This window comes from Bradysia coprophila, unplaced genomic scaffold (genome assembly GCF_014529535.1).
Source record: "Bradysia coprophila strain Holo2 unplaced genomic scaffold, BU_Bcop_v1 contig_297, whole genome shotgun sequence".
NCBI lineage: Eukaryota > Metazoa > Arthropoda > Insecta > Diptera > Sciaridae > Bradysia > Bradysia coprophila.
The window spans coordinates 7725203-7746172 of NW_023503555.1; the positions used below are offsets into that span (position 1 = coordinate 7725203).

The 20970-nt window shown below is 38.2% G+C and overlaps 5 protein-coding genes across 7 annotated transcripts; 2 read left to right on the forward strand and 3 right to left on the reverse strand.

Moving 5' to 3' along the window:
* Positions 1-1743: 1743 nt before the first annotated feature.
* On the reverse strand, positions 1744-8394 carry LOC119079000 (cytochrome b561 domain-containing protein 2-like). 2 transcript variants are annotated; one of them, XM_037186765.1, is made up of 3 exons: positions 7977-8394; positions 2431-2621; positions 1744-2362 (listed from the first exon to the last, which is right to left on the reverse strand). In XM_037186765.1, exons 1-3 carry the CDS (start codon positions 8065-8067, stop codon positions 1826-1828), a joined length of 819 nt encoding a protein of 272 aa, XP_037042660.1. In that variant the 5' UTR covers positions 8068-8394; the 3' UTR covers positions 1744-1825. The 2 variants fall into 2 exon arrangements, with proteins under 2 accessions (XP_037042660.1, XP_037042661.1); XM_037186766.1 differs by having other exon boundaries at positions 2431-2616; positions 7977-8332.
* Positions 4662-5755, reverse strand: LOC119079001 (cytochrome b561 domain-containing protein 2-like). The gene is made up of 3 exons (XM_037186768.1): positions 5614-5755; positions 5344-5540; positions 4662-5279 (listed from the first exon to the last, which is right to left on the reverse strand). The coding sequence occupies exons 1-3, from the start codon at positions 5645-5647 to the stop codon at positions 4755-4757; spliced, it is 756 nt and encodes a 251-aa protein (XP_037042663.1). The 5' UTR covers positions 5648-5755; the 3' UTR covers positions 4662-4754.
* On the forward strand, positions 7141-20766 carry LOC119078992 (luciferin 4-monooxygenase-like). 2 transcript variants are annotated; one of them, XM_037186755.1, is made up of 8 exons: positions 7141-7288; positions 17661-17845; positions 17919-18126; positions 19043-19312; positions 19383-19497; positions 19619-19836; positions 19901-20097; positions 20182-20766. In XM_037186755.1, the coding sequence occupies exons 2-8, from the start codon at positions 17711-17713 to the stop codon at positions 20701-20703; spliced, it is 1665 nt and encodes a 554-aa protein (XP_037042650.1). In that variant the 5' UTR covers positions 7141-7288; positions 17661-17710; the 3' UTR covers positions 20704-20766. The 2 variants fall into 2 exon arrangements, with proteins under 2 accessions (XP_037042650.1, XP_037042651.1); XM_037186756.1 differs by lacking the exon at positions 7141-7288 and having other exon boundaries at positions 17650-17845.
* LOC119079003 (general odorant-binding protein 99a-like) lies at positions 10203-11058 on the forward strand. The gene is made up of 2 exons (XM_037186770.1): positions 10203-10512; positions 10597-11058. The coding sequence occupies exons 1-2, from the start codon at positions 10474-10476 to the stop codon at positions 11005-11007; spliced, it is 450 nt and encodes a 149-aa protein (XP_037042665.1). The 5' UTR covers positions 10203-10473; the 3' UTR covers positions 11008-11058.
* On the reverse strand, positions 12938-16421 carry LOC119078988. Its single transcript, XM_037186744.1, has 8 exons — positions 15881-16421; positions 15405-15558; positions 15204-15344; positions 14133-14368; positions 13813-14075; positions 13513-13747; positions 13232-13449; positions 12938-13171 (listed from the first exon to the last, which is right to left on the reverse strand). The coding sequence occupies exons 1-8, from the start codon at positions 16301-16303 to the stop codon at positions 12958-12960; spliced, it is 1884 nt and encodes a 627-aa protein (XP_037042639.1). The 5' UTR covers positions 16304-16421; the 3' UTR covers positions 12938-12957.
* Positions 20767-20970: the final 204 nt, after the last annotated feature.

The following is a 20970-nucleotide window of genomic DNA, read 5'->3' on the forward strand; positions in this document are numbered from 1 at the left end:
CTGTCTGTAGTATCTGCGTGACATATCCAGAGTTTACTTCTCTGATTGCAGTGGCTTCTCGTTCTTCTCATTCTGCAGGTACCGGTGAAGATAGAAATATAGTTGCGATATAAATTGGTTGTCTAATTTCACTCGCAGCTCTATAATCAAGTTGTTGGAGTCGAATGGATCACATAATTTACGGAAGTCTACTTTCGGGTGAGTTCGACAGCTCGAATGTTGGAAAAGTGTTTCTATAGAGTGTTATGATGAGTGAGAAGGAAATATAATTTGGACCAGTTATTTTAACTTGCCTTGGGGGACATGTCAAAATTTTGAATGTACCCCAAGGTAAGTTATAATTAACTGATATTCGGGTTTCTCGCTGACTATAGACTGTTATGGTAGGAGCGAGAATTCCCAAGACCAGTTAATTTAAGTAAGTTGCCTTGGGGTACTTGTCATTGCATATGTTCATTTAAATTTTTGACATATCTCCCAAGACAAGTTAAAATAACTGGTCCAAATTATATTTCCTTCTATCTCACCTTAACAGTCTATTAAATTCGAAGGTGCAAAGCTGAATAAAAGGAACATTACGTTGCACTCGAATTCACCCGCAACTCGGGTTCCGTAGGTTTTTGCGGATTTTCACCTTCCTTATCCGTTTATTTACTTTGAGATTAAGGTCCCCCATTTCATCACTTCAATGTAGCAAAATACCGATTTTAACAGACGAGCAATTTGCGTTGATGGGACCGACAATTGTGCTGCATTTTCCATTGTAATCAGATATTCACCACAGGCTAAACATTAGAAAACGCAGATTAGCGATCCCATCAACGAGTAATTGCTCCTGTGGTTTTGGTCTAAATAATCTATCTTAAATGTTTCAACACTAAAAGGAATTCTATAAAAAATCGTAAGCGCTACACTCAAATTAGCCTGAAACTATTGGGGTACTGTCATTGCTTGCTTTCATACACTTTAGGCCTGGCGATTAGATTGCTTTAGGCAATAGATCGAAAGACCAATCACTTGTTAGAATACAGTAGGCAATGTTTTCGGGAGAGATTGATGCAGTTGATGACTCGTAAACGTTTCTATGAAAAATTGCGATATCAAGTATATCAGATGCCAGTGATCAGCTACCACTGGTAATATTTTGAATGAGTAGGGAAGTATTGACTGGGGCGCCAGAATCCCAAACCGAAACGATAAGGTCCTCGTTGCTGCATGTCAAAGTGTAAAAAATCTGTAAAATTGAAACTGGAATCCGATCACTAATATCTGATATTCCAGCAATGCTTTGTTCTACAGTCCCTTGTTTCCAATTAGGACCTTTTTGCGGTTCTTGATTACGGATTATTTCCTTCCTGGTATGGCTCTGAAAATCCTTTCCGTATTTCAAATTGGAGTGCTAATGAGACGAAATACAATGTCTCGAAATTTGTGGCTGTTCGATGCGAACCTGCGCCCTGAGTACAGCTGCACATTTCGTGTAGCTCCAACGATTTCAAAAGAATTGATGGAATTTGCTGAATATGAATAGCATGAATGTTATAAAATTCTGCTATAATGGCAAGTGCTACAATGAACTTGCGCTTCATCCGAAACTTGGTTTTCGTTTGCTTTTGCAGACCTGCATTACCTTCGGTGCTTTATAAACTTTGCTCATGAATTATTTTTCAAAAAATCCTCTTGCGTTTCACCCGAGTCTGAGTGTGATCAGGTAGAGCATACACTTGAACCACCCAGTTTCAGTTACTCAATTTAGATGTATTCAAAAAACTAAAATTTTCCCGTAATTTCTCTTTTATATCACAAAACAACATCATCGTCATCATCATTGCGGTTCAGCATACAAATTTGATCTCAAATAAATGTTCTTAATTCGGCCGTAAATCAATTGGATCGGCTGCACCAGCACGTACTGAACAATGAAGAAAATTATCACATTTGCCACAATAGCTCCGGTCACCGACGAATGCCGTTTGAACCAGTTCGAATACACGCCCAGCAACACGGTGAATATCATCAGCGCGTACACAACGCAACCAAATATGGAATGGATCACTTTAACGGTGACTGGCCGAATGATTTTTCGAATGGCAAAACTGTATTTCGCAACGACACCGCCGCACATTGCCAATACGAGTCCAATTGTGGCTATCAGACCGAAGATTCCATGCCAGGTAGCGAAATGCGGTTTGCCTTTCGTGTTTTTCGAAATGACTATGACGGTAAATGCAACGGTTAGCAGACAACTGCCAACGATTTGTAAGATCCAATGGAAAGTCATCCGTTCCTTGTGGTTCAGGTATCTGGTTAGAATGTTTTCGTTCGAAAAGCATAAGATCGCCTCGGTCATACAGACGAAAAACTGTGTGGAAAATATGATCAAAGAATTCATCGCATCAGATCTCGCGAAAAATAAATCGTAAAACTTACGCCAACCATTAGAGGTGGGTGGTAGCTGAACAGAGTGATTCCATAGCGAAAACTCAAAATTGTGATGAAGACGGTAAAAACGAAAATGGCCAAATGGATGGCTGAATTGTACAGCATTGTTTTCCACGTTAAGTCCGCATCACCGTGACCTTTCGCCATCATTTCATCGCACTCAATGTCCACCGTCAGAACTCATTTTTGTAAATAAACAACAGAAAGCAAAGACATAATAGAAAGTCGCAACCAACAAAAATTCGCTCAGCTGTTTATTGTATACCGTCAATGCATTTTGCTTTGCATGAATGGTACATTTAACGTGGCAAAATCACAAAACATTCACATAGCCATTACATTCACTCACATTCACTCATAGCCATTGATACAAGTTAATTAATACGCGAAATGTATTCATTCATGAAGTAGTGTTAATGAGAGCTATATGAATGAAATGAACACTCGGACGAGCTCTCTGAGCACAAATAAATAAAAATCAAAAAGGCCTTGTCCATTACTCTACACCACGCGATCAATGCTCGATTGCATGCATTCTACACTATAACAACTAGGCTGATTTGGTGAGGTTTTGAACCAGTCACTTACGAATTTTCAAAGGATTTTCCTCTCATTTTCTTTGCCAATTTGAAAGGATTTTCAAGCACTTTTCAACGAATATAAGCCGAAGGCAAACGACCAATTTTGAGTTGATGATATCGACAATTAATGCTGGGATTTTCCTTGTAGTCTGTGGTGAATATCCGATTACAATGGAAAACACATAATTGTCGATCTCATCAACGTAAAATTGGTTGTGTGTCTTCGGTCTTAAGGATTTTCATGAATTTTCTCTGATATCCGAGGGAAAATTTAAAGGAATTTTTTGGGGATTTTCTTAGCAAAGGATTTTCACTTGAGTGTAGTGGTATTTCTGTGTTTGCCTGTCCCTTGGTGACGGTCATAAATCACTCTTTCTTCTTCTGGTTCGTGTTTTAAATCACTAGGCAACACTTAAGTATGTTTCGCTGATGGTGGCATATATAGTGGGTCAGATAGGCGGTAACACTTCGTTAGTGTTAGTCCCAATCATCACCAGATCCTTCACCATTACTCGACAAAAATGGGTCACGGATGCGCAGGAAACGTTTTTTTCTCGCATTGATCGAACGATAGGTAAAGGATTGGAATGGAATTGTGTTTGAACCAATACCCTCTCAAGTTTCAAAATTTCTTTGAAGGAGGGCATTGCTTTGAAACAACCACCCCGATTCCATCACCTTTATTAGTTAAAGTAGAAGTGGGTGCATCGAAATCCAATGGTGATCGGGACCAACGGAGTAATGTTTCATGCTCAAGTGACCGAGTCCTGTTAAATGCTGTCATCAGCGACAATCCAAAAGTTTAAAATTGTTTCTAGAGCTTGTTTCGCTGGTGCACTCCTCTTTATTAGAAATAAAATCGCTGTAACGTCATAGACGTAATTTTACTGTAAGACCTCCTCCAGTCTTATGCCATCAGTCATTTTGTTAGCTACAGATAAGCAGCAATTACGGCACGTATGCCCGCTAGTAGATAACTTGAATTTATAGTCACGTCTGCTCTAATTTATATTCTTTTGTTTACTTCTGGTTATAGAGATTATTCGAATCAGCCGCAAGAATAACAACTTTAACTAGCTACAATAAGTGTAGCTTGTAGCTACACATATACGTGACGTCATTCATTTGTTTTTCTTTTGTTCTTCTGTCATGTGTGAAATTTGAATTAGGTGATTTCTCTTCGCTATTTGTAGCTGTAGTTACTCCAGCTCATACTGACGCGAAATTTTTCTTTTCAAAGATCAAAGGAAAATTTTGAATTAGGTCTCATTCGCGACGCTATATGTGTAGGGAGTTGCTTCAGTTCATATCGTCGCGAAGGAGACCTAATTCAATCAGTTTAAGTAACTTTACTTTAGCTACGCGAAGGAGATGCATTTCAAACTTTTCCTTCGCTCTTCTGTCATGTTTCAGTAGAACAAAAGAAAAATTTGAATTAGGTCTTCTTCGTGTCGCTGTGACCTGGAATAACTATAGAGATCTAATTCAAATTTTTCTTTTGTTCTACTGTTAAAATTGACGAGAGAACAATAGAATCATTTTATAGGCAAGGCAGCTCTCCAGAGAGCTGCTTTGATTTAGGTCTCTTTCGCGACTCTATGTGTAGCTATAGTAAGGTGCAAATTCTATTGCATTCTGAGACACACATAGTGGATTGGTATAGTTACACTGATTTTTATTTCTATTGTCCATTTTCAACATTCAAACCAGTCAACTTCTCATAGATTTCATTTAACTTCTCATTTCACTTCTTATTTTCAACCAAACTTTTTTACCGAGCGTGAACAATGGTTTCAGCAGTGTATACTGAGCGATATACACAACGACGGCAATGAGACTGTATATCCACCGATACGAAACGTTCTCCAGAAACCACGGAGACAACAGACCGAGCGATATTGTTGTCATTGCTAATGTGTAACAGCACACAGCCAATGCCGAATGAATCATTTTCATATTAAGTGGTCGCAGATAATGTCTGAATTGATAGCTGAATTTCGATAAGACACCAAGCACGACAGATAATCCCGTCAAAATAATTGTTGTCAATCCAACTATTCCATGATTTGAAGTGAAGTGATTTTTGCCGAGCCGATTCTTATTGAGCATTATGATAATAAACGATGCTGTTATTGCGCAGGTGGACACAGCCTGTAATATCCAATGGACAAGGACTCGCGATCGGTAGCCGAGTTCACGAGTGGGTAAATTGATGAGATTGAACGTAAGCATCGCTTCGGTCATCAGTACCAAGAACTAAATGAAAGTTGAATAAGAATTTATTGCGGTTAATCAAATGAAATTCCAATTTTGCACTAACTCCGATCAGCATAAGAGTTGGATGCCACGAGAATAGAACGGTTCCTTTGTAGAAGCATATGTATGTGACGAAGGCGGTCAGTGCGCTCAGAGCAATATGCACGGACACATTGTACAGAACGCTCAGCCAATATCGAAAGGAAAATTGATTTCTATTCTCGTTAACATTGTTCGAATAGTTTGTTGGTCGCGTCGATCCTGCAGTGAATATTTTGTTTGATTACACATGACAAAATTGGAAATACCATTTTAGGTACGTGGGGCAGTTTACCTAACAAAGGATTCGCTTCATCGGAAGATGACATTTTCGTTCACCTTTTACACACTCGAATTTAATGGAACAACTGATTTTCAACTAATACGAACAACAATCAGTAAAATTGCGAAATAAAAACTGAAATTATCTCTGGACAATTCACATACAAAGTTGAGTGTAGTAAGGGGCTGGACACGGAGCACTGAAATAATTAGATGCATTCAGGAAATCGATCTTTTCAAATATTTACTGTAATCAACGCAGTAAAATACCAAGCGCCCGAAAGCGATTTTTAACGGTCATTTGCCCGTTCTTATTTTGTGTGGAACGTCGGAGCGGCATTATACTAAAATACCCTGTAAGCTTTGGTCATATCACGCAGATAATGACCGACACTGTAAACTTTAAGAGATCACACGGATCGCCATTTCATCAGATTCGTAACACCATTTCCGTACAAAGCAAATTCAACAAAATCGAATTTGTATGGCGTGGTGAAGTCTTAGAATAAAAATTGGTGTGTCACATGCGTATCACAATACGGGTGACATGCTTATAGTCTACACAAGGCCGTAAACTTTAGGGGATCGCTATTTTATTACATACGCGGGAACACACCTTATCCATACAAACAAATTCACCGAAATCGAATTTGTATGGCGTGGTGAATTATTAGCAAGAAATGTCGTGTGTAACCCGCGTATCTGCGTGACCTATCTTAAGTTTACAGCCTTGATTATTCCAACATTCGAGACTTAATTTATATGAAAAATTCTGATAAATACGTCGAGTACAAAGTACAAAGTATATAAACCACTGAAGGCAATGCAAACCCTCAAAAATACACTAAAGGTTCCAGTGAATTCAAGTGCAGCACAAGTTCACTTTATCATCGCACCTGCGATCAATGAAAGTGTAAAACAGGTATCGTCTATTGTCCGCCCGGAGGACATAAAAATTTGATTTTCGTACTTAAACGCACTCATTTTCATATTATTTTGACATAAAATGTGAGTGCGTTTAAGACGAATTCGCCGATCGACCATACCTGTTCTGGACTTTCATTGCCTGCGATTTCCATAGAATTTTTGCAGTGCTAAGATAATTTTCCAACATTCATGCTATCTTTTCCACCAAGTTCCATCAATTGTGTAGAAATTGTCAGCGCTACACCAAACAAAATATGGTGCTGGCACTCACATTCACCCGAAACTTGTGTATTCCCATATTTTCTGTGGTCCGCTGAAGGTTTGCATTAGGCCGAAAACACACTAGCAATTCTGCTTTAATGGGATCGACAATCGTTTTCCATTGTAATCCGATATTCACCAAAGTCTAAGCAATGGAAAATGCAGCCTAATGGTTGATCCCTTCAAAACACAAATGTCCGTGTGTTTTTGACTCTACATTTAGTGTTTATAGACTCTTTTAAATTCAGTTTTCCATCCGTTGCGGTAACCCCCTACTATCATTTCCACTTTAAATATTCAGCCGACACAATCGACACATATATTAGCGGCTGTTATACACAATAATACAACACACAATTATAACTACGCCGCAGTGTTGGTTTATCAGTGTCATTATCGGTCACTAACTTAAAATTGTACGGACCGTCAAGAATAGCTTAGTGCTATTCATCATAATCTTCAAATTTAACGAACAAAAGAAGTTATCACCGAGAACACAGGTACTTAGTCGGCAGATTTTTGTAAACATTTTGAGTCAATTGGAGTAAGGGAAATGATGAATTTTGTAATTGTAACCTCTGTTTATTGATCAATATTTCATTAACACAACAACACAACATTTTAACATTTTCATTAACTGGTAAGAAAGCAAGCAAAGTCATAACTTAGACTTAGTGAATAAACGAGCGATTTCGCAGTTGCGCAGTTTATACCATTCAATTAAAATCACTGTGAGGCCCTACCACTTGCATACGCGAGATATCAAAGAACTTGAAAAGATGATAGAAGGAGGATATCGAACAAAAAATGGGAGATCAACAACTTGAGAGATTTTTGATATTAGGAGAGATAAATCGGTATTCGCAGTCTGTATTGGCTGTCCAGGTTGCTCACATTTTTAAAATTTAAAACTCTTTTTACTTACAAATGCACACAACATAGATATAGTCAAAACAGACTGCGTATACCGAATTATCACTCACAATCTTCAAAAATGTCTGTAGGTGCTGATCTCCAACTTTTTGGTCGATATCAGTTCTTCTATCAGTTATTTAAGTTCTTTGCACGATATGATGATTTTCCACTTATATTTTGATGATCACTTAGCATTGTATGCACAGTATACAATAAACAAACTCATTATGCAAAATGTCGAAGGAGAAACATACAACTGGTATAACAACTCACCATATTTACGCGTTTGAGACTTGTCAGTTGATCCATTCAATGTGACCACTTGCATAGGAATACCTTCCGTAGTTATATCTCTTTGAACCATCACTTTGATGAAAGAAAGAAAAAAAACGAATTTTCCTTAAAAGGAACGTTCCATAATACTCTCGGCACTTCGTAGATTATTTCTCGTGCTCTAAGCCATAAATTCGAATTTAAACTAAATGAACAAAAAACAAATTCTTTTACTCATGCCAGATCATCGGAAAATTATAGATTCACTTGCTCGGATAACAAACGCGAAATTGAATAATGAGAAAAATGTCTGGCATATAAAGCAGATGTTGTTGTTCTAAATACACGGTGATCGTAATCATTATTCGTTGGCAAAATCAGAAATTATTAGTTGTTAATAGAGTTAGCGCTGAGAGTAAGAGTGACAAGAGTGTCACATGGTAATGTTAACAAATAAACAAATATTTAAATGAAAAACAAAAAGAAGACGAACGAAAAAACTATGAGATAAACGAGCACGAGTGAATGAAGATTGATATTAATATAATAAATAATGTGCGCAGAGAATAGCGTCACTATTATTGCCATTGTGGGAAGCTGTTTGTAGCTTAGTGATAAGGTGAATGGCTTTTGTATCGCTACTATGAACCCTGCGTCACATTTCTCTTATTAACCTGTTACAGATGGCAAGCATATTATCAGTATCGGGTCTATTACTTCCATCGATCAATGTGTCTTTAAACTGTTGATTGCAAATCTTGTACTTCATTTTTTTTAACATGTATTTTACCATATAAAAGACCATATTACCTACAGCTTGTCATTATTTTTGTCGTCGTTATCAATAACAGATGAATAGCTGTATGTGACAAGTTAAGATAGGGTTTGTGTCTTTATCTGAAAAATAAGAATTTGATTAGGGATGGGCGATAATGATTTTGATAATCGATAATTTTTTTATCGGAAATTAATCAAAAAAATATCGATAATCGATAATAATTGGTATTTTGATATATTATTAAAATATCGATATGTAGATACATCGATATTTTCTTAAAAAAACCCGATATATTTCGACATGTTGTTAAATCATCATTAATTTTCCGATTAATATCAAAAAATCGATATTTTGATACTTATCGAAAATCGATATTTTGATAATTATCAAATTATCGATAATGATTTGATTAATCAATAACCGATAATTTCTTCCGATCGATATTATCGATAATTTTGAACGTCTCCCATCCCTAAATTTGATCAAATTTTTCACGTTATGTAAAACCCTATATTTGTCGCTCATTTGAGTCAACTTCTATGTCGGAATCAACAAACTACCACTTAAATAATCCCAACAGTCCAGAAGGGAACCCAAAAAATATGTAAAAAATAATCCTTAAGTTCTAGAACTTCGATGATGGTAGACCATGTGGAGTGAAATAATTGTAGGAACCAATGGGTTACCACCTCAATAATCCCGAAAGTCTAGAAGAGAACCAGAAAAAAAACGATATAACTCCCAAACTCCTAGACTTACACAAGTGAGATTTATCGCCATCCTTCGTCTTTGGACCTCAGGAATACATACCCTATAAGAAATCCGAGAAATCCCTGAATAAATAACATTTTTTGACACTTCGAACCATATTTCCAGTTGTAGCTTCTCAGGATGATGAGCTAGAAACCCAATCCATCTGGCAAGATTGTTCTCCTCAATGAACTGTATAATTGTCAGACCAAAGCTGTACAACAAATACTTAGGAATTTAAAGAGGTGGGAAGAATTTGAGCCACCAATCCCTGATCTTTCGGAATTTTGGGAACAAAAGTGGTCAGAAAAGTGATTTCACCACGTTTCAAAAGGTTTCCCACGCCCACCCGAAAATTTTTTTTCATAAATTTTCTCAAACAAATTTACGAAAAAAGGCAACGCACTATTACTGACAGCTGCCAAATAGAGTACTTTTTGTTTGAAATTTGGTCCTCACTATTTTTACAGTGTAAAATTTTGTATGGAGCACTGTCAAGTTTCAGTACCCTATTTGGAGTACCACTTTTGCTTGCAGTGCGTTGAAAAAGGTCTTAACATAAGGCCTCGTCGTCGCTTCGTTCTCGTTAAATTTATTTAAAAGAAAACAATTGTATCACCGCTATCACCTAAACCTAAACTTCTACCAAGTCAACTCTTCCATAATTGTCTCTCATATGCCATTCATCTTTTATGAAATACATGCGTCGGTCGGCAATTTTAATTTACAAAAATGTCAATGGTCAGCGCGGTCAGCGTTTTCTTTGCATACGTGCATTTGTTAGCATTATTTTACATTTGGAATCATCACAATGTTCAACCTCTGATCAACCGTCTTCGATAAACAAACAACAAACATTGAATCTTTCGCGTTTTAATATAAAAAGCTTTTTCGCCAGTGATATTATTCAGATAACTTTCTGATTTAAGTTTGGTTTGATCTCGTTAATTACTAGTCATTACTCGAAAAATGAAATATTTAATTGGACTGCTACTAGCGACGTCGATGGTAAGCAAACACTTTTCGCATATAACAGAATTTTCGCAATTTTCGTCGATTCACTTGTTATACACATTGCTAATTTTCCAACAGATTACAGCCAACGATGTATGGCAACCTCCGACCAAATTACAAATGATCCAAACACACGACAAATGTCTACGAAAATCGAATCTACCGCCTCTGGTGCTAACAGTCAGTGAATTTTGGAATCTATCCGACGAATCATCGATCCGTAGAATTCGTGACTACGTCCATTGTGTGCTAACCACTTTGCATTTCTTTGACGATAAAAGTGGCTTTGATGTCGACCGGATTATGGAACAAGTCACGGATATTCCCTATCTGAAGAACACTGTGATCGAACGATCAACAATCGAAAAGTGTGCGGACGGAAATGAAAATAATGATGTTGCTGATGTGTGGGCTTTCAGAGGATTTCGATGTTTTATGGATGTAATAAAGAAGAGAACAAATGGGATGTCAGGAGCGGGCCTACGATAGTTATGTATTTAAATTTTCGTAAATAATGAATAAACATTTTCTACTACACTTACTACACTGCGTCGAATTTCCTTAAGATTGTTAAGGTGCACTACTGTCCTCGTCTAATTCTCAAAGTAAATAAACCACTGAAGGTAATGCAGATCTTCAGCAGATCATAAAAAATACGGAACCCAAGGCTAGGTTGAATATAAGTACATAGCCATAGCACCGACAGTGCGTTGACAGAACGTTTTATTGTGTTTGGTTTAGCCACAGCACTGCTTCTAGCATGAACACTCAATTTATAAGTGTCAAATTTGGAGGCTTTAGTGATGTGAGCTACCGCTGTTAGGCATTGCACTGATGTTTTGACGAAATAGGTATCGACGACTTCCCGAAGAAACGACGAGTTCCTGAAGAAATCTCGACTAATCGTCGTTTCATCAGGAACGCATCGTTTCTTCAGTAAGTCATCGATAATCATGGTACCGAAACTTTAGTGTAATCTGTTTGGCTTGCTAGGAAAGTGATGCATATGAGAGCATGAATGTTAAAATAGTTATTTAAGTATGAAGTAGAACGTGATTTTTTTCGGCGACTATGCGGAGTATGCCGAAGGCTAGGTTTGCGTGCACACTCACTAATAAAAACTCATTCTCCGAGTTACGTTTTTCGAGTGAATTACAACTTGCGAAATTGCCAAAAATATACGTCGACAAAAGATACCACATACGCGGGACGGAAATGCGGTGCGAAAGTAGCAGTTTTCGCCTAATGACATCTTAAACCTACCGTCCACAACAGATGCGTATACAAATTTGCATGCTTGTTAAGGGAGCCGAAAGTATTCAACTCAAGTGGCAACAGTTTACTTGACATTTCTTCTGCTTTCTGCCCTTCTGCTAAAGGTGACAGCAAGCATGAAAAACTCAATTCGTAACACGGAAAAGTACTTTCGGTCATTGTTCTGGTTATGTAAATGACTATTTTCAAACGTATCTCCTTTTACACTGTATTCATATCGCAGGTGCTTCAATTGAGTGAGCTTGCGCTCTACCAGCGCACTACAAGCACTTGATAGTAGCGACAGCCGCCAAATTGAGTATGGACATTTTTGCAAATTTTTTACACTCCCAAAATTTGTATAACACACACTGTTAGAGTACCACTAAAGCAGTTTTCTAACAAAATTAGGACAGCACATTGCAAATTACGTTATGTTAGAAGTGTAATGAAATTTGCAAGCGGACACTGTCTCCAAATTTTGTAAACCTTATGTCGTTGCTAGAGAGCTGCTTTGGTATTGCTGATGATGGAAGTGCGTTGGCTGTTGGCAGCACTCGAAATCCCCCGAAACTTGAGTTCATTTTGTTTTTGCTGATTTGCATTACCTTCAGTGGCTAACTCTCTTTGGTAAAGCTCATATTTCTTCGTATTACATAGAGCGTGCGAAGTTCAAGAACCTAATATGTCCACATTGCCACATCACTTTGAAATATTCTTCCGTTAAGGGGGGTCCAGGACTATAGTGTAAACACAACGAAAAAGTGTTCGCTTAAAATAAATTGCACCAGTGAAGTCATATAAACAGCCCTTAAAAAATCCTTGGTCAGTCAACTTCTGACTTTTAAACTTAGCATAATCTTCCACCTACCAAAAGGACATCCCATCTTTTTTAACGAGACGAGTCATATGGAATATCGTAAACACTAGTGACGCTTTTCCAAATATTTCCATCAGTAAAATTGAAAGATATTGGCAGTTCCTCGCTCCACGGATGGATTCGAATAAGCATTTGATAACGAGAAGTCTTTTCAACAAAATATTTTGAAAATGGCTGACCGAAAACAACATTTGAATCGCTAGACAATGGTTTAGAAAGAGCAGCACTGTGTTGTGGTGAACTGAGCCATTGACTGTCTTCATCGCCTTTAAAAAAAACCACTTCTTTGCTCAATAAACGCATGGTTATGGAGACAATTTATTTCCAATATGTGGTGTCTTATCGTACACAACGATAGCTGGTGCTATGAATCCACCCATTCCGGGCTTTCCTTTGTAATAAATGCCGATACCGGACAATGGCGTTAAAATTTTGGGTCGAATCCATTGTGAGTCGATAAAAGGCACTGTCGATTGGCCAGCATCCTTGTCCGGATCCGAAGGTCGGAATTTGACGAATCTTTAAAAGAATAAAAGTTGAAAAATGTGAGGAGAAACGAAGCAAAAAATGGTAACGAACAAGTTCGGCCGAAAGTCCGGTTCAGACAGATAAGCGCCATAAACATCATGGTACCGATTCGGTTCTGGACGATCGATATGAATATTCTTCCGGTCCCAGACATCTTTGCCAACCCATTCGTTTGCATCGAAAAGTGTTCCGCTGATGAAATCGAACTTTGTCGATCTAATTTGCAAGCCAATGTGTTCTCGTTCGACGACGAAACGTACTCCAGTTACCTGGGTACAATTTACATTAACATCCACTCTTCATTCCGACAATCTACGGTAAAACTCAGTTACCACACATCCGCGAGGTAGTATGATGGTGTCTAAATTGACCGAACGATTCTGCCAGGACAATGTGTGATAGTCCACTCCTTCGACGATGCCAGCATCTGACCGTCTAAAGTCTGAGAAAATAACGTTTACTCCCGGATTTTGCTGTTGCACTCGTCCTCGGGAAACGAGTTTTGACTGTCTGATGGTAAACGAGAAAATTCCGTTCCGTTTAATAATGGCAATGCCGGAAATGATCCTAAGATGGGAACAACGGTAAGATTCAATGCAAACAGCTCTATACACTCCAACTCATCGCTTTACATATTATCCCTAACATCTGAAACAACTTCCCGAAGGCTGAAATATCGATCCGAATCTATGCCCTGCTCGTCGCAATAGCAAAAGCAGTAATTACACGACATAAACCATTCATTTCGAAAAGTCTGCAAAGTTCTCGGCTTTGCTACACAATTTCCACTTTGTCCGAAGTATCTTCCATTAGTCAAACATCGGCTTTGGTTCATTCGGTCGTGTGGTGTGCATCCATAGTTAATGTATTCGTAGCGACGATTTCTGCTAACCATCTAGCGGAAATGGAATTTATGGAAAATTGAAATGGAGTCATGGCCATCAACACTTACCGATGGACAAACTTCCATTTTGTCTTCAATGAACAAACAATCTACAATCGTGCCACGACACACTGGGTCCGCTTCGCCAACTTTTCGTTGTTCGTCACAAAACGTGCCATTGTAGCAACCGTAATTCCTGGCAAATTTATAGTCCGAACATGTTCCCCAACATGATTTTTCGTTGTTTAAATTGATTTCGTTGTCGATGTAGCCGCGGAGAAAGTTTGTTATTTCCAGTGAGTCGCCTGTACGGTAAAATCTCTTATTTTTCACTAATACTATGACGTCATGACGTGTTTGAGTGATTTAAGCACTCCGGTTTGAAATATTCTTACTGAGCTGTATCGATGGAAGATGAGTGGTGTGGTGAGAGAGGAGACTTTTTTTTAATAATAGCAGCATTATACACAAGAGATTGTGAACTCTTTAATGCAGGAGTCTTCAAGCACGGTCTAGGCTAAAGGGAAGGAGGGGAACTTCGGAAATGGGATATTTTTTTGACATTAGGGAGAAATCACTTTTCCGGAACAAGTTTGTTCCCAAAACTTCGAAATATCAGTGAATCGAAACTGAAAATCTTCCCAGCTCGATAACTTCCCAGGTATGTGTTCTGGAGTTTTGGTCGGGCAGTAGTGAATGTAGAAGTCATTGACGAGAATAGACTTGACAAAAGAAGTGTGTTATTACGGTTATTACCTCATCTTCCTGAGTAGCTACAACTGCGAATAATGGTGGAAGGGACAACAAATGTTCGTATTTCAGGGATTTCTTGAATTCCTGGGGTTAAATGAGGAAGAATGGAGAGAAAGACCTCATTCTCCGCTGCTACCAGTTGTACAATTCTAGAATTTTCAGAGATTTTCCGTTTTTTTCGGGTTTCAGTCAAGAATTACAGGCAAGGTGAGAATTTCAAGAATCAATTTTATGAAGACCCGCAAGCCTTTAAGACACATCACGTTACATACGAAAAATTCACCACTCCACTCTGATTCGATTTTGGTGAATTTCTTTGTTTGGAAAAGCTGTGTTTACCGCTTATCCAGACCTCCCCAAAGTGTACAACCTTTTGGTCTTACCCACCTACATCAGCTTGGTCCGCATCACTATCACACATCCAAGCGATTCTACTCGCTCTCTCCAAACTCTCCAGAGCAGCTTTAGTTATCCTATTGTACATTTCGGTAAATTTCGTTCTGAATATTTCCGAGTCGTGTTCTTGATCTGTAGAATTAAGTTAAAATGATTTTCCGGTTGCATTGTTGTTAAACACACACAGCTTACCGAATCCCTTATCAACAACTTTAATCATGTTGAACCGTTGGCTATTCATGTACGAAGTGAGTAAATTGGCGGATAGTATTTCGAAGAGCGTGAAAATTTTATGGCTGCTGGATTCCATTTCAGTGGACCATGCGCTGCAGGTCGAGTTATAACTCTATAATTCGTTTAAAACAAAATTCAATTCTATCTGCCGTCCGAATGACTACAACACTTTCAATTAACTTCCAACTTCGCTGTACATTACAGTGAACGTTAGTGAAATTTAGACAACAATTTGCTTCAGCTGTTTTTCAGGGGGTCGTGTACTCTGCTCATACGTCTCTATACAGTTCTACCACATACACGTATGCGTGCGTATAGCTATTTCACACGTCTAAAGACGTGTTTGTTTGTATGAGTAAACCAGCTGAAAATCAGCAGAAGAAAGTTCATGTCTAAATTTCACTGTGAACATCAATTACGGTTCCAAGCTATACCTCCAGAATTTCGTCAAACAGTTGATCCAGACGTGTATGTTTGTATACATAGTACGTGTCCTCGAATGTTCGATAATGTTCTCGGTCTTTATTCAGATGTCCTTCGACGTAAGTTTGCAAATTGTAAAAGTCCATGTAATCAATGAATTGCGACATGTAATCAGCACTCATCGTATAGTACAAGTATGGATCATCAACGATGTCAGTGTCGAAAGTGCGAATTTTGTTTCGAATAAAATTTATGTTTCTTGTATTCTGATCGCTACTGTAATTTGCGAACATTTGAGTCCATGTAAGTTTCTCCTCCGTTAGATATCGTTGGACCAAATGGTCTATGTACACGTTTTCGATCACCTTAGTCGTTGCAGCATAGCACGAATAATTTGTGACGAACGTAATTAACACCAAAATTAATTGAATCATTTCCTTAATCACTAAGCTCACTTCGCGGTTCTCGTTGAACTAAAAATGTAATGTTTCTTCAATGAATGTGATAGCAAAACTGTATCTACACATTTAATGTTCCGGGTCAAGTGCTTAGTTTAATGTTTGAGAATTTAGAATTTTATAGTGTCGCGTTATCCCACGATATTACGTTAAACTGGTGGACGAGCAGAACGAGTGACGCAAGTGCATACTGAGAAAAATTCTGGATCATCCATAAAATATGTCACGAGTGGTGAGATAGACCATCTATTTCTATAACATTTTAAACAGTATCTTGCATCTCTTTCGTACACGTGACACCAGGGCATATTTTCGTGAAATTGATGCTAGAAAATTCTCGAAATTCCTGAAAATTCACGATCGAAATTCCTGCACGCACCGCGTGACATACTTTTTATATGGTCCCTAAATCGACTCTTGTAAGAACCCCCCATTTCGCTAAAAAAGAAGTAGTAGAACAAATATGATCGTATCGAGTAGCGTGATAATGTGAGTCTCAAACCATTGTCTTATCGACGACTGATTTGCCCCAGACTTTCCGTTTTAATAACATTTCATTTTCTAGAAATGTGTGGAGTGTTTTTGTATTGTGGACTGGCATAACAATTTTTTGTAGCGGGGTCACAACAGTAATAAAATATTCTACTGTGATAAATATCAACACTGTTCATGTACGAGAGGGCTACGCACATGAAGTGACTAATTGATTAATTAGTCGAGTGAAATAGTAAGTCAAGGTTCTTGAGTGTTTTACGGAATGACCATACATATAAGTTACTGACAATCATATAATGCATCTTATATTCATTCTTATGTTTTAGGAGAGTTGTAATAAATCGAAGTTGGAAGAGTTAAATACAGAAACGGGACGTGTCACATTAGCGACTTATAGGAAATATGAAATTTCGTTCATTTAGCTCAGTTTTCAATAGTCTGTTAATAGAAGTTTTTCATTTTTCTTATAATTTGCTAATGTGACACCTGCCCGGTATGTATTTAATTATTCATTTATGAACGATACCTATTTCCTGTTGATACCATGAGACAATCGATTTCGAACTTTTTACCCTGGCCGTTTTTGAACTATTTATGTCACCATTCTTTGTAGTTCACTTGACCTTATTGACCCCATTCATTTTAAAGTAGCGTCTCTAACAACAGTAATACGGAAGACAGTTACAACACTCCGCATTATTCATCCAAATTTTGTTTTTTCTATCTTCAAATCTGAAGTAAATTTTTAATCTAATTTATGATGGGAAAATTAACAATCTTAAAAAACGGTGTAGATAAAGGCTTATCTAATATTTAACTACATTTAGTTCTCTGCCAGCAACCACATCGAAAAGGTGTTGAATTTTTGGTTCATCGCTTCAAACAAACATGTCTACAGAAACCGATCCTAATGTGATCTACGGCGGTGATCCCGAAGTAACAACAAGAGTGGACGAAAATTGTCCATCGTTTGGTGCGATGGTCTTGGAGGACTTAGGACTGGGAGAAGACAAACCATGCTTTGTAAATAATCGATTTTTTTGAACATCGAACTCTCGTCGAAAGTCTAATTGTTTTCTAATCAAAAATTCAAAAGATAAATGGCATAACCAACGAAATTTGGACCTACAAAGATATGCTTGATCGGACCAGTTTGATGGCAAGAGTACTCCACGGAGCTGGGGCTAAGCAGAATGATGTGATTGCCATTGTGTCGGAGAATCGGTTCGAGTATCCGGCTGTTGTTTTTGGAGCCATTTATCTAGGCGTCACTGTAGCGCCATGTAGTGTGACCTACACTGAACGTAAGTCGAAACTGGCTGATCATCTGATTTATTGTGTAGTCGGGTCGCTTTGTTGTAATGTAAACAATAATTGGATTCGAAGGCAAAAAAATATTTTTATTGCCTGCCCCGTGCGAAAGTTGACCATTTCGTGACAGTTTGCTCATTCGAAAATGATTCATTAAATGAAGAATGTTTGCGGTTTATTTTATATGAATTCTTTTGTGATAGTCGCATGGGGCAGGCAATTAATCAGAAATGCATTGGATGCTGCTGCTGCATGCTAACTCATTAATTCGGAAACAACAATCTTCGGTAACTGTTTTTCGGCAAGTGTAGTTATGTACCTCGCATTCGGCTCGGATATACTATACACTTCAATATTGTCGAAACAAACACAATTCTGAGTTTGTCTTTGTCATAAAACTGTTGTCTCATGTGCAAGAAGTTTGTTTGTATGAAACAGCTGAAGAAAACTTAGATACGGTTGAAATAGCTGTGATATTAAGTCAACTGCAGTCTACTAGAAAGTAAATCATTGCGAGTGCCCCATCGTCTTAATTCTTTTTGATTTTTAAAAATGCACTGAACCACCTGACTACAACAAGTTTTGGTCTATATTTATTTCAAGTACAAGTCTTATCGACTTTGATTGTGAAATCAAATTTGCAAATAAAAAATAGCAACAGGGCAGCGTCCATATATTACTTAAGCACTTGGGTGAGTGGGTCTCCTATTTGTTCTAGACAATGTTGTTTTAGGAAAACGTTTTTCCAAGATTTTGTCAAAACATGTGTTTGGAAAGAAAATATGGGAAATTTTTACCAAAAATAGTCCATTGTTCTAGGGATGCCTTGGGACCTAAACCCGCCGTAGCGATGCTTACGTAATATATGAACGCTCCCTAACAAAAATAATTTCAAAAACAATTTTTTAGGCGAACTGAAGCACTCACTTATGCTATCAAAACCAAAGTTCGTTTTCACATCACCGGTTACAGCCAAGCTTGCAATCACAGTCTGCAAAACCCTTACGTTTGTGGAAAAAGTGATTGTGTTCGGTAAAAAGAAGTTTGACGATCGAACAATCCTGTGGGATGACTTCATTAACAAATACGAGGACAAGGCGTTTAACGTACAGGATTACGCTTCACGAAGGATTCGTAGAGATCATGTGGCCTATATCGCTTCCAGCTCTGGAACTACCGGTAACACCAAACTTTTGTTTTGTTTATCATTTCTTTTTTTTATAAAATTGCGTTTCTATTGATGAAATAGGGGTACCCAAAGGCGTTCTCATCACACAAGGCAACATTATGAGCGTCGTTCAAGGTATGCGTGATATATTCACTCTATCGAAAATGCTGCAAGGAGGCACCATGATTGTATGGAGGTAATTACGATTTTGTTCTTTATTCCCTTTGACAAGCCTGAAATGGACAATTGCTGTTCATTAACACCCCTTTCAATGCAATGATCATGTCATTCCAAAACTTTCTTTGATTTTCCTTCAGTGTCGCTCCATGGTTCCATTCAATGGGCTTCTTTTCAATGGTTCTGAATGCATGTTCGCGCGACGCAACATTTGTTTTTCTACCAAAGTTCGAGGAAGAGACATTTTTGCGTTGCGTTCAGGACTACAAAATTTCGACTATTGTGGTTGTTCCACCAATTATGGTCTTTCTGGCAAAGAGTCCACTTGTTGATCAGTATGATTTGTCCTCATTACGGAGTAAGTGAAAATTTGTAGATCTTTGTATGAAAGTTGGCCTGTACCAAGTGCAATAATTTCGCAGGCATAACTTGTGGTGCGGCTGCACTAAGCAGAGAAATCGAAGATCAAGTTCGTGAAAGATTTTCTAAGAAGTATGATGTGGATCTACTAATTCGGCAAGCATATGGTATGTCTGAGACGTCGTTGGGAACTCTGAGCGCAACGTATACCATAAAGCCTGGATCGGTCGGGGAGCCAGTCCCGGGAATTTATTGTAAGGTAAATCAAGTCGCGCACACATTAATGCAGCTGCCCGTAATTCCACTCCATTCAATAAACAAAACTTTGAATCGTCGTTTCAAGGTCATCGACGAAAATGGTAAATCATTGGGACCGAATGAAAGGGGAGAGCTGTGTTTTAAGGGTGACAGAATCATGAAGGGCTACGTTAACGACACGGCTGCTACAAAAAGTACAATCGATGAAAATGGTTGGCTTCATTCGGGAGATATTGCCTATTACGACGAGGACAAGCAATTTTATATTGTCGACCGTTTGAAGGAGCTCATCAAGTACAATGCTAATCAGGTGCCACCTGCCGAAATCGAGGCGCTTCTCCTATCAAATCCCAAGGTGAAAGATTGTGGCGTTATAGGGATACCAGACGAGAAAGCTGGTGAACTTCCATTTGCCTATGTTGTGAAACAAGGTGGAGCCAATATAACCGAAGAAGAAATTGTCCAATTTGTAGCTGATAACGCAAGCAAAGTGAAATGGCTTCGCGGAGGCGTTCGATTCATTGATGAAATTCCGCGGAATCCAACTGGAAAACTGTTGAGAAGGGAAATGCGTGAGATGTACAAGAATTCCAAATCTAAGCTTTAACGTGGTTTGTCGAGGAAAAGAGTTTTTTCGTTAAAAATAAAGTGGGATTGTGTGCTTCCAAAATGTATTTCCTTGCATGATATCGAGTCTATTCAGTCCTCACGTATTCCTCATCACTGAATAACTTCAACTCCCGAATTGTGTAAATGAATAGTCTAGTCACCATGTTCAGGGTCTGTGCAGATTCTCGGTGTAGCCATAAATACTTTCAAAAAAGGCTAAATCGGCTGCCGTCAACCGACAGTAAAAATATTGTTTCGACCAATT

What these genes read in the sequence shown, in the direction of transcription:
- LOC119079001 (XM_037186768.1), bottom strand. Translation starts at nt 5,647, where the DNA reads ATGTCATCTTCCGATGAAGCGAATCCTTTGTTAG. An exon ending in TGAAGCGAATCCTTTGTTAG is followed by an intron (nt 5,541 to 5,613) that starts GTAAACTGCCCC and finishes TATTCACTGCAG; the next exon opens with GATCGACGCGACCAACAAAC. An exon ending in CAACTCTTATGCTGATCGGA is followed by an intron (nt 5,280 to 5,343) that starts GTTAGTGCAAAA and finishes ACTTTCATTTAG; the next exon opens with TTCTTGGTACTGATGACCGA.
- LOC119079000 (XM_037186765.1), bottom strand. Translation starts at nt 8,067, where the DNA reads ATGGTTCAAAGAGATATAACTACGGAAGGTATTCCTATGCAAGTGGTC. An exon ending in GTCTCAAACGCGTAAATATG is followed by an intron (nt 2,622 to 7,976) that starts GTGAGTTGTTAT and finishes TACAAAAATGAG; the next exon opens with TTCTGACGGTGGACATTGAG. An exon ending in ACCCACCTCTAATGGTTGGC is followed by an intron (nt 2,363 to 2,430) that starts GTAAGTTTTACG and finishes TTTTCCACACAG; the next exon opens with TTTTTCGTCTGTATGACCGA.
- LOC119079003 (XM_037186770.1), top strand. Translation starts at nt 10,474, where the DNA reads ATGAAATATTTAATTGGACTGCTACTAGCGACGTCGATG. An exon ending in TGCTACTAGCGACGTCGATG is followed by an intron (nt 10,513 to 10,596) that starts GTAAGCAAACAC and finishes ATTTTCCAACAG; the next exon opens with ATTACAGCCAACGATGTATG.
- LOC119078988 (XM_037186744.1), bottom strand. Translation starts at nt 16,303, where the DNA reads ATGATTCAATTAATTTTGGTGTTAATTACGTTCGTCACAAATTATTCG. An exon ending in TGTTTGACGAAATTCTGGAG is followed by an intron (nt 15,559 to 15,880) that starts GTATAGCTTGGA and finishes AACGAATTATAG; the next exon opens with AGTTATAACTCGACCTGCAG. An exon ending in AGTTGTTGATAAGGGATTCG is followed by an intron (nt 15,345 to 15,404) that starts GTAAGCTGTGTG and finishes TTAATTCTACAG; the next exon opens with ATCAAGAACACGACTCGGAA.
- LOC119078992 (XM_037186755.1), top strand. Translation starts at nt 17,711, where the DNA reads ATGTCTACAGAAACCGATCCTAATGTGATCTACGGCGGTGATCCCGAA. An exon ending in GAGAAGACAAACCATGCTTT is followed by an intron (nt 17,846 to 17,918) that starts GTAAATAATCGA and finishes AAAATTCAAAAG; the next exon opens with ATAAATGGCATAACCAACGA. An exon ending in TGATTTGTCCTCATTACGGA is followed by an intron (nt 19,837 to 19,900) that starts GTAAGTGAAAAT and finishes ATAATTTCGCAG; the next exon opens with GCATAACTTGTGGTGCGGCT.